Consider the following 12,589-nt stretch of genomic DNA (forward strand, 5'->3'; position numbering starts at 1 on the left):
GTGGGGGGGTAGAGCATCTGCTCCCCGTTCACTGAACACATCAAGAAACTCATGGTAGGCTGCAGGGATCACTTGTTTTAGGCTGTCATCCCCTTCAGAGCACAGGAGGACCTGGGGGACCTCCGGGCCCGAAGTTCGACACAGTTCCCGACAATATGGGGAAGGGAACGAGACAACCCCAGTTTCCCAGTCAATTTGGGGGTTATGGGCCCGCAACCAAGGGAGCCCCAGAATGACTGGGAAAAGGGGTGATGCAATAGCATCCAGGCGGAGGAGTTCCTGGTGCTGACCGGCAATGGAAGTCACAATGGAAGGGGTCTCCTGGTTAACCAACCCTGACTTTATCCGGGAACCATCAGCCAAAAAGATGTGAAACCCCTTCTCCTTTGGGCGGAGGGGAATACCTTGCTGGTGAGCAAAATTGATATCCACAAAACAGCTGCATGCCCCCGAATCAACTATGGCCGTCACCTCCACGGTCCTTTCTGAAAGCTGAAAGGAGAGGGGAACAACTAAGTACTGGGACGGGTTCATATTGCCAACAGATAAAGAAGATGAGGTGAACTTACTCAGTTTCTGCGGGCAGGAACGCACCATGTGACCAGCTTCGCCGCAGTACAGGCACAGATTCTGGGAGCGTCTGCGCTGGCGTTCCTCAGGCGATAGTTTAGGCCGAGCCAGGCCTAGCTGCATGGGTTCGGGAGCATCTTCAAACGGCAGGTTCTGGGTGCTTGGCCTAGTATGTTGACTGGATCCCTGAAATGACCCCCAGGGATTTCCGCGACCCTGACCAGACCTCTCCAATCTGCGCTCCCGTAGTCTACGGTCAATTTTGATAGTGAGTGCAATCAGGTCCTCTAATGTCTCGGGCACCTCCACCCGGGCGAGCTCGTCTTTCAGAGCCTCTGATAGGCCCATACGAAACTGGTGCAAGAGTGCGAACTCGTTCCAACGAGTGTCACCCATCCAGCGCCTAAAGTCAGAGGCGTATTCCTCAGCCACCCGCCGACCTTGTCGGAGTGCGTATAGTGTGGCCTCGGCCGAGGCCGCCCGTTGTGGGTCATCATATAAGATGGCCATAGCGTTAAAGAAGCTGTCGACCGTAACCAGGTGAGGGTCATTGTTTCCCCTTAGTCGGTGGGCCCAGTCTTGGGGTTCACCCTGCAACAGGGAGACAACAAACCCCACTTTCACTGATTCCGTCAAAAAGGTCCGTGGCTGCAGTTCAAAATAGAGTAGACAGGAGTCACGGAATGACCGAAAGCGTGTGCGATCCCCATGGAAGCGCTCGGGTAAGGGTACTCGGGGTTCCGCCATAGGGAGTGATGTGGGAGGCCCAGGAGCCGGCTCATGGACTGCTGCGACCGGTGGTGCAGGAGCCGGGGCCTGTGAAACAGGAACAGAGATGGTGCAGGCCTGAAACCGATTCTCGATCTGCAGACATCTGTCCTGTAATGTGTTTACAGCTTGCGTCAGGGTAGCCAGGTGCCTGCAAACCTCGTCCAACGGGGAGAGTCCTCCTCGAGGCTCAGTCATGGCCTTCTGGTACTGTGAGGGACCGCCGAGCGGCACCACTAGCACTCCACTGGTCAGGCGTGCCCAGAGCGCGGAGTCTAAGCCCCAGGGTACTTGTTCACCAGGGCCCCTGATGGTGGGGATGGACTTGTAGTACCCCGAGACCAGGTCGCCTCTGCTGAGCACACCTGTCAGTGGTAGTGGTGTTCGCCAGGGGCTCCAACCAGGGAGAGCCAGATGTGAGGAGGTCGGGTGACCCCGATGGGATGGATGGATGGATGGCTGAGCAAGTGCGTAGTCAGACAGGCCGAGTCGGTATTGTAGAGGACGGTAAGGTACAAGGGAGCAGGCAGAGAATCGTCGGGTCACACGCCAGGTCAGCAGCAGGAGGTCAGATCTAATAAGGGGCATCCAGGGAGAGAGGTCAGGCAAGCAAGGGTCTGGGCAGGAGAAATCAGCAAGGTCAAAGGCAATCCGGGTCAATAACTTACTAGGCACAGGTACAGGAACACAGGAAGCAGGTAAGACCAGAAGGCAACGAAATGACAGCTCAGGGACCTTTAAATATCCCGCCCTGCGCTGCCATTGGTGCCCAGCGGGCGGCCGCGGCTTCTACTGCGCATGCGCGAACTCGAACGCCGCGGCCGGCCCGGACCTAGTGCCCGTGCGCTGGGTGGAGCAGTGCGCCTGCGCCGAGCCCATCGCGGCGGGGATCGAGGAGATCCCTGACACTACCTGTCACGACAATCACAGCCGCGGATGTCAGTCGCCGGGTCACACCCGGTCCTTACCGGCTATCTCCCGGCGATCGGCGGCAATCAGTGACAGAGAGCACAGCTGCAATAGCTGTGCTTTCTGTCACTTCCCTGACAGCTCGAGGACACGGTGATTGGGACAGAAGAGTTTCTCTCTCCCGATCAGCCTGTCCCCATCCAGCACACACCCCTGCCCCCTAGTAAAACACTCCTCCTCACACAGATAACCCTTCCCTGAAAAATAAAGTTAACCCCTTCCTCCCCAGTGCCATTAGTACAGTGTCAGTGTTTTTTTTTTGCACTGATCATTGTATTGGTGTCACTGGGGATGTCAGTGACCCCAAGTCAGTACCCCCCAATGTCAGAATGTCCGCCGCAGTCCCACCATAAGTCGCTGATCACCACCATAAGTCACTGATCGCCGCCATTATTAGTATAAAAAAAAACTAAAAATCCCAGTATCTTTCCCGCCATTTGTAAACGCTATAACTTTCACGTAAACCAATTAATTTACACGTATTGGGGTTTTTTTTAGCAAAGACGTTGCAGAATGCATTTTGGAAGAATTTATGACTAAATTTGATTTTTAAATTTTTTTTTACTGGACATGTTTTATAGCAAAAAGTCCAAAATATTGTTTTTTTTCCTCAAAATTGTCAGCCTTTTGTTTTATAGCGCAAAAAATAAAAACCGCACAGGCGATCAAATACCACCAAAAGAAAGCTCAATTTGTGGGAAAAAAAGGATGTAAATTTCATTTATGTACCGTATTGCATGACTGCTCAATTGTCCGTTAAACTAGCGCAGCGCTGTATAGCAAAAAAATGGCGTAAATTGCAGTATCTAAACCATAGTTTGTAGACGCTATAACTTCCACACAAAGCAATCAATATACACTTATTGGGATTTTTTTTACCAAAAACATGTAGCAGAATACATTTTGGCCTAAATTTATAACCAACTTTGAGTTTACTATATATTTTTTATAGCTGAAAGTAAAAAATATTGTTTTTCTTCAAAATTTTTGGCCTTTTTTTGTTCATAGCATGAAAAATAAAAAGCGCACAGGTGATCAAATACCACCGAAAGAAAGCTCTATTTGGACGTAAATTTCGTTTGGGTGCAGCATTGCATGACCGCGCAATTATCAGTTGAATTAGTGCAGCGCCGAGTAGCAAAAAGAGGCCTGGTCATTAAGGGAGGGTAAATCCTCTGGAGGTCAAGTGGTTAAAGGAGACATTTGCAAGTGCCTGACTTCTTGATATCAGTCCTAATGCAGTCCTGGCACAGCAGAACCCAGATTTGAAGAGGGAGAGGCAGTAGTAGTAGTAGCCAGCCAGACTCTGCTGCATAACATGCGCTGACAAAGAACATGCTGACAGCAGGAGAGAACAGAGAGATAATTTATGCTCATTGGTTACTCTAAAGGTGGTGCTGGGGGGGGACCTTAATAGACAACTTCACTCAAATTATTCAATATCTACAATTTGTTCACGTTTCAGTTCAACAAATTCCTATATGAACCCCAAATTTATCTTAGATTTTTTTTCTTCCTGACAACTATGCCACTTCGGCATGGCATTGGCAAACACATCAGCATGAATAACTTTGTAACAATCATTTGTGAGTCAAACAGTGTATGTAGATTGTCTGAAAATTCCCAGCTTGCTGCTATTTTAAAAATTGGTTATTGAATATATGATCAGTGGAGTGTTTGGTATATTGTATTTGATGTATAATATGATGACCTACAGCCCCCATAGAAATAATGTTCTTTAATGCAGGATGGATGACGCAGAAGCATGTTTCATTCTGAGTAGTCGGAACGAAGTGGACCGCACTGCTGCTGTAAGAATCGAATTTCCCCCCACCTGCACATTATTTTCACAGCTGGAAGAGATGTGAAAATGTGGAATAGGCTTCCAGAGGAATTGATTCCAGCAGATAGGACTGGATGTTTCAAAGAGTGGTTGGATTCTTTCCTAAATATACCAAATATTGAATTGTTTTACAGTTGTGAAAATACAATGTAGATTGTTGATCTGAGAATTTATAATAATGCCATTGGGAATGAAGAAGGATTTTTTTCCATGTTAAAGCAAATCGGACCAAGCTTTGTAAAATGCTTTTTATGTGTAGACCTGTCAGCCCAGTTTTAATACCTTTGAAAAGATAGTATTGATTTTTGTCTGTCTTTTCTACAAATCTTGATTTGCTATACTTTTGAGAAACCAGCCAAAATACAGGTGGCAGTTATAAAAAAATACAGCATATATGTTCATAATTTAGTTTTTTTTTTAAATACAGCATATACAGTGTGTTCATAATTTAGTTTTTTTTTAAATACTGCATATATGTTCATATTTTTTTTTTAAATACAGCATATACAGTATGTTCATAATTTTGTTTTTTTTTAAATACTGCATATATGTTCATATTTTTTTTTAAATACAGCATATACAGTATGTTCATATTTTAGTTTTTTTCAAATACTGCATATATGTTCATATTTTTTTTTTAAATACAGCATATACAGTATGTTCATTATTTATTTTTTTTAAATACTGCATATATGTTCATCATTTATTTTTTTTTAAATACAGCATATATGTTCATCATTTATTTTTAAAAAAATACAACATATATGTTCATCATTTATTTTTAAAGTTCCAGTATATGCTGAAGTGCTGGAACTGCACCATCTACCCATAACCAGCCTTAGAAGCTTGCTCTTGTTAAACTTTAAAGCTGAACTCCAGAAAAACATTCATCTAAATGTAATCCTTAATCGATGCAAAGTATATAAATTCTTATTGTGCTCTCCAAATGCTTTGGCAAACACAGTTTTACCTTGTAAAAGTAGTGTTGACATCATCATTGTGCTGTACGTAGCATATGCAGAGAAGAGCTGTGGGAGGGATTCAATAGCTCCACCTACTACAGGCTGCCTGCAAAAAAAACTACTTGTGGGGTGGAGCCAAGACTAAAGCAGCAGTGATTGGTCTTCATTACAGGAAGCTCCCATTTGTACAAAGGCAAATTTTCACAATGGATTACCACACTAATCTGGACGTAATATACAAAGATCACCAAGATTCAAATATGAATACATATGCCTTATGAATCTGTATTCAGCTTTCAGCTAAATAATATTTATTTAATAAAACTGACTTCAGTAATGTAGCCAAAAACCAACTGATTGACATTGAAAATTGAATTGAAAAGCAAATTATATCTGAATTCAGCTTTTGCCATTGTAATATATAAAGACCAATAAGATACAATTTCTGATCTGGTATTTGCAGGTTTGAACAGAAATTAGAGCAGATATTTGCTATGTAGTTCTACTAGTTATGCTAGTTCATCTGAAGCCCACCACACTCTAACTGTAAATCCTCTTTAGATCTACCAATAAGTATGTAGTGCAAGGGTATGCCTGATTGGATACAAATTATTTGGATAGTTTAGGTAGGTCCACATATTACATAGTTTTGATCAGTCTGATAGTATGGTCAGATTGAAACATGCATGTTGAGCCTAAAACAGAATTTTTCAAACAGGGTGTCTTCTGGTTTCTTCAAGGGTGCCCCAAATTGGCCACAAACTGTGTACGAACCAGCAGGTGGGTCAATTACAACCTCTGAAACTGTGCAGTCCAGACGTCAGCATCCTAACAACCTTGACATCATTGGTTGATAAGGAGAACACTGGGCACCTGCACAGTATTCTTGTTTGACCCTCCCTTGTCCCTCTCTGTAAGCACTGGGGGTCATGTTATCTGCGTGCGGAAGAGAAAACGAGGAAGAATAAATGCTGGAATACTAATCAGTATCAGTGTGCAAAAGTGTATTTGCTTTGAAAAAATAATCCCCTCTAATTTTGATGTCATACATGGGTGGATGCTGCTGCATTATGTAAAATCATTTGTTTTGTTTTTTATATTTTAGAAGGGGGTGCCTTGAGATTGTGCATAGTTTAAAAGAGTGTCTCGGCTGGAAAAAGGTTGAGAAACACTGACCTCAGGGTTTGTTGTACTGTTTATTCTTAGGACCATCAGACCATCTTGAGAGCCTGGGCCGTGAAAGATTTTGCTCCCAACTGTCCTCTCTATGTCCAGATTTTGAAGCCTGAGAACAAATTTCATGTCAAGTTTGCAGGTAAGTTCAAATGTTCAAAACTGCTGTTCCATGAGTTGATATGTACACTTCGAATAAAAGGAAAGAAGGAGCGCCCGATGTCCAAAAGAATGCACTTTTGATGGTGGATTAAGAGGCATTTATTGAGAATAACAACAAGTACATCAAACTTGTCAAAGTTGTCATTATTCTCAATAAATGCCTCTTAATCTACCATCAAAAGTGCATTCTTTTGGATATCGGGCGCTCCTTCTTTCCTCTTATTACAAGTGTACATGTGGAAACGACCTTAAGGCCGTACCAGAAAGGCAGCAGCCCAAACGCTAACAGGGTTTACCGCCAGTACCCACTATTGGGTACAACTGACTGGAGGGACATCTCCCCACCCACCCACACACACACAACCACCCATCTCCACAACCACCCACCCACACAACCACCCACCAATGACCAGTGACTGATCCAGTCAGTCCAGTGCAGTCTTCAGCACAAACATGAGTAGATATGTGATTATGGGTGGTCACATGACCAAGGTAGATCATTTGTCTTGTGCGAAAGAATCATTTAGAGGAATGTGTGATCACCAAAATATTTGCAAGGTCCTGGTGTACTCTCATACTGAAGCTATAATAAGATGTTCCCACCATTCCTAATAGGTTTTTTTTTTAAATATGGAGAATGTAACGGACTTGAGTATTTTGCTCAGAAACTGAGTAAGGACAAAGCCCAGAGTTATTCTAATTTTAAGATAGATATATTGATTGATAATAGTTATTTTATTGTGGCTGATAATTTTGCCCTTTACTTCCAGATCATGTGGTATGTGAGGAGGAGTTTAAATATGCCATGCTGGCACTGAACTGTGTGTGTCCTGCTACCTCGACCCTAATCACACTGCTCGTTCACACCTCCAGGGGGCAGTAAGTTTCATTTTTATTACTAATTTGTACTGTTCTTGACTTTTTCCACACATTCTGCAGAACAGGTTGACCCATTCACATCAGTCCTTATGAGGTATGTTAAGCTATAATCCGTGCATAAAGAACAGCGCTGCTCAGTAATATCTCCAAGCACCTAATCCATAACTCAAAAGGTTAAATGTATATTAAAATTATCCCCCTTATAAGGAAGTGCAGAAAACTAATATTCATATAACAAACCCTCCTGTGCCTCTAACTCACATAAATACAGTATAAGTGCAATATAATATATAACTTTAGAGGCACAGGAGGGTTTGTTATATGTAAATTAATTTTTTTTGCACTTCCTAATAAGGGGGTTAATTTTACCTAAGCACCTATCCATATTGAGTTATTGATTAGGTGCTTGGAGATATTAGTGAGCAGCACTGTTCTATATGCACAGATTTTTTTTTAATTAATGGGATTTCCATTGAGAATGGCAGCTACTTTAGTTTTGCGTTTTTTTCTTTGAGTGGTGCAGTGGTCAAGAGAGCTGTCCTACATATTATATTCGTGGTAAGCACGGTCTGCCTTAGTCTGTGGCACTCTTTACGGCAGGCCATAGATTATGCCATTTTTTTTTCTACAACCTTGGGTTGCATTTCTCCATCAACACAGTCAGTGTTGTACAGCAGAGCTATTCTGTCCTCCTGGGGTGGGGGGGGTGCACTGGGAGCTGTCCCTGCCGGGGAGAACACAATGATTATTGCTAGCGGCTATATCCTCTGGCAGTAATCACATGCTAAAAATCTGTCATGCTGGTTGTACCCAAGTCAATCAATGGACCAACTTTGGGTATAATCAGCCTGCCTATAGATGGACTGAATCTCAGCCTGGCCTGTCCCTACTGAACCTTATCCCATTCTTGCCGCATTTCTTGAAATACCTTTTACACTTAACCTGCCCCTTACTTTTAAACATCTCTGCATAATACGTCCTTCACTACCTAACCCTAACCCTAAAACATAAACTAGACCCATAGTCCCAGACCTTTACAGAACCATCAAATTAGGCCCTAACACTAAACCAAACTATTGTTCTGTGAATTCACCTTGTTCTCCACTGGGCGCAGGCACAGCCAATCCTCATTGAATGATACCAGTGACAAGTTATGGGAGATAATAACTTCAGATCCTGCATCAGATGGAGCTCACAAATTAATTATTTCTCTACAATTATAGACATTGCTTTGAGGCAAAAGCAATTAGCCTACCTTGAACTGTGTAAGAAAACAGACAAAGCCCTTGAAGGAACAGAGCCCAGGAACACAGTGCTGCAAGGTCAGAGTGGTAACAATTAACAGAACAAACTGTAAGAGCTTTATGAACAATGCAACAAGGAAACGCCATGCAAAGTAAAGGAAGCATGCACTTACATGTATAGCTCAGCCATATATCTGTCTCTTTCATATAGCCATTCGCTTCTGGAGATTTTCAGCTTAGAGTTTTAGTGGCTTGTGAATGCCTATTGGGGCTGGTTTATAAAATTCAGAAGAAAGATATGTTCCTTATCCAGATTGCGATTTGTGTAATTTTTCTAATGGCAGTAAAAGAATAGAAAATCGAGCACCTATCTAATAGCTGTATGTCTTATCTGTGAACAGGGGTGGACTGACAACTCATGGGGCCCCCGGGCAATAGGGGATCATGGGGCCCCTGTATCCTTGCCCAAACTCAAAAAAGCCTATGAAAAAGGTACCAGGGGCATCTCATGGGGTCCCCTACTGACCCCGGGCCCTCGGGCAGTGCCCAAGTTTCCAAATGGTCAGTCCGCCCCTGTCTGTGAATGTATACAGGTACACTTTAAAGCATACCTAAACCCAAAACATTTAATTTATTATATTTCAGATTTCCAGTCTTTAAATGTGGTAGCTATATTCGTTCTCTTTTTTTTAGGTTTTATTTTCACCTGGTGATCTGGCCAGTAACACACTCCCTGTCCTCCACCCTGGATGGAGGAGTAAGGCAGACACCTTTGGGCAACAATGTTGTCAGTTTGGGGAGAGGGTAGAGTTAGATGCACTAGCAGATATCCAGATCACACTTTTTAAGCAGTTACAGCAACATTTCTTTATTCTCTTTTGGAATAAAGGTTTTACATAATTGAATAACAGCTGATCTGCAGGCAGGTGCCTACTTTTGGGGTGCACATCTGTTGTACTGTATTGTTTGTGTTAATAAATCCTTGTACAATGGGTTATCTAGGGAGGTAGCCAGGGGTTAAGTCTTAACTCCTGAATCTTCATGGCTCTGCCCCTTGTGGTGGCGATAAATACAAGTGGAAGCAGCTTTTCAAGCAGGAGAGCATTACAGAATGTGATCTCTATCTAGGAGAGGTCGTTTCACCAAAAGGGGTATTCCGTTAGGGTGCCAAAGAGGACTAAGGATTCTATGGACTTTGCACTGCTCTGAAGTATGAGATGGCAGCCTGGATAGAAAAATAGGGTTGCCATCTCTTCAAGCCAAACCTGAACACTTTAGAAGCATATGGCAATTTTTTTTTGTAGTATACACTTAACATATATTTTGTGATTAAATAACATTTCTGATAACATGGATTTAATCAGAAGAGTCCCCCTTTACTTCAAAGTCCACAGAGTTCCCCCTTTACATCTGAATCCACAGAGCTCCCCTTTACATCTCAATCTGCAGAGTTTCCACTTACATCTGAATCTGCATAGTTCCCCTTTACATCTGAATTCAGAGTTTCCCCTAAATCTGAATCCGTATAGCTCCCCTTTACACTTGAATCCGCAGAGTATCGCCTTTACATCTGAATCTTCAGTGTTCCCCTTCACATCTGAATATGCATAGCTTCCCATTATATCTCCATCAGCAAAGTTTTCCTTTACATCTGAATCCATATAGTTCCCCTTTACTTCTGAATCTGCAGAGTTTCCCTTACATTTGAACTTGCAGAGTTCCACTACACTGTAAGGGGGAACTCTGGGGACTATGATGTAAGTGATGCTCTGGGATCCCTAATTTAAGAGGGAACACTGAGAACTCTGATGTATGGAGGGAAACCCGATGTAAGGGGGAACACCACAGACTCTGGTGTAAAAGGGAGCTCTGATATAAAGGGGTCTCTGGTAACCCCAGCCCCCATTTACATCAGACTCCCCAGAATTACCTTTTAATCAGGGTTCCCAGAGCCCTCTTACATCAGAGTCCTTCGAGTTCCCATAACAAAAATTTAACTGGTGCCGCTCAAGGCTCCCTCAGGTCCTCTTACATGACAAACTGCTAAGAGTGCCGACAAGGGCAGAGCTCATCCCAGCTCAAAACATTCAGTAAGGAAAGGAGTCCTAGAAGTCACACCCCCCAGCGAGTTACCTCTGACCCTGGAGCTTAATCATGGGGACCATGATTAAGCTGTGGTGGTGAAGTTAATGTTTTTGGGGGCATGGCCTGACTGCAGCTTAGGCTGAGGCTGTCATACACTTCCTTACAGGGTTTTGCTGTGATGTGCGACTTCTAGGATTCCCTTTCCCTACTGCAGAATTTCCACTTACACTGTAAGGGGAGCTCTGCGGACTCTAATGTAAAGGGGAACTCTGATGTAAAAGGTGCTCTGGGAATGCTGATGTAAGAGTGGGGGCTTTGTTGTAAGGGAGGTTGCTGTGGACTCTGGTGTAAAGGGGAACTCTGATGTAAGGGGTCTCTGCTCACAAAAGCTCCCCTTACATCTGAGTCCACAGATCACCAGTGTACTAACTCAGAGGCAGGTGAGAGAAGAGAAGGAGGGTGGAGACTTCAGTCACAGACAAGGCATGGATGGTGAGACTGTAGACCTGAGGATGGAGGCTGTGTGCTGTATCAACTGAATGCTTCTCAGTAAAAGTTGCAAGTTAATCCAAATCTGCCTGGTGTGAGGTTCTTATTAAAAAGGGGGTGCATGCAATGGCATATCCAATGAACCAGGGCTTGTAGGAGTTGGCAGGAGACTTAGCTAACATTGAATGCCATGAGCAACCAGCGAGAGGTGGAGAATGCCACTGCAGCCAGCCAGCGGGAGTTGGTACTTGGCATGGGCGACAGAAACCCTGGTACTGAAGGCATCAGCGAGCTGGCTCCCTCCCTAGTGCCTGGTACCCCAAACACAGGACTGACATTATGTGTCTAGCCAGGAGGTATGGGTTAAAGTAGAACTGCAGGCAAAACTTTTTTTTTCCATTTTGGATAGAGTAAGGGAGGGTTATAACCCCTGTCAGATTTTTTTTGCCATCTGTTTCCCAGTGTGGAGATTTCCCTTCACTTCCTGTTCCATAGTCAAACAGGAAGTGAGAAGAAATCCTTGCAAATTAAGGGAATTCCTTGGGGACCCCCAGTGTCCCCATTGGACAATTTCCCCTCTATAACTTTTCTGGGGAAAACCCAAAATTTGGGGTTTTCTTTTACTCTTTCTTTTTTGCTTTCAATGATAATGGTACATGATAACAGGACAAATAGAGAGTGTGAATCTCCCTAACGGGGGGGCACATACAGCAATAAAAACTGACAAGTGTTTTAATCCCTCTCTCTATCACTATAACCAAAACTAAAAAAAAAGTTTTGCCTTTAGTTATACTTTAAACAGAGGCCTGAGCTGTGTGTGTGTGGCGGGATCCTCACATGGGAGTGAGGTTGCAATCTTGGCTGAATTGGTGAAGTGGACACAGGCTCCGCACTGTCACCCTCAAAATGCTGTTTTCATAGAAGAGGAGAAGGTGTAAAAGAGTTACTGGCCAGATCACCAGGTGAAAAACACCTAAAAAAAGAAACCACAAGTCACCACATATAACAATTGGTAAGTTGTGATATAATACATTTTTGTCTTTTGGATATAGATACGCTCTACTTGTGCTTCTTGGCACCCACTTGTGGAATACAGTTAAAGTTTATTTATGAGCATTTGAGTCCTCCCTGATCAATATTGCATACACTGATCTCTAAATATTACATATGCAGATATTAATTTCCTGTATCTCTGCACAGCCCATATGATCTTTTACAGTCTAGCCAGCCCACCGCAACTGACCTAGAATTCTGAGGATGTGCATTCCGAATATTTTACCCTGAATTGAGTTCACGCTTCTGCTACAGCGCCCATAAATACTTAATCACATGTGTGCAGTCGTGCATGTGATGGGATTTTATGGACCGGGAGATTGCTCAGCAACTGTTTAACATTTCTTGGAAAGTTTCGATATGCTTTTGGTATTTAGCTGCAGTAATTTAAC

The 12,589-nt window shown here is 43.4% G+C and overlaps 1 protein-coding gene across 3 annotated transcripts in view; it reads left to right on the plus strand.

Moving 5' to 3' along the window:
- The window catches only part of KCNT1 (potassium sodium-activated channel subfamily T member 1), a 556,984-nt gene that overhangs the window by 461,264 nt on the left and 83,131 nt on the right, over positions 1–12,589 (plus strand). For all 3 annotated transcript variants that reach the window (XM_089677057.1, XM_089677058.1, XM_089677059.1), the window contains exons 14-16: positions 4,055–4,118; positions 6,319–6,427; positions 7,218–7,326. In XM_089677057.1, coding sequence (XP_089533183.1) covers positions 4,055–4,118; positions 6,319–6,427; positions 7,218–7,326 — 282 coding nt within the window. The remainder of the gene's footprint in view (positions 1–4,054; positions 4,119–6,318; positions 6,428–7,217; positions 7,327–12,589) is intronic.

Source organism: Staurois parvus, unplaced genomic scaffold, assembly GCF_062004578.1.
Source record: "Staurois parvus isolate SC_StPar_1 unplaced genomic scaffold, SC_StPar_1.0 ptg000176l, whole genome shotgun sequence".
NCBI classification, from domain to species: Eukaryota; Metazoa; Chordata; class Amphibia; order Anura; family Ranidae; genus Staurois; species Staurois parvus.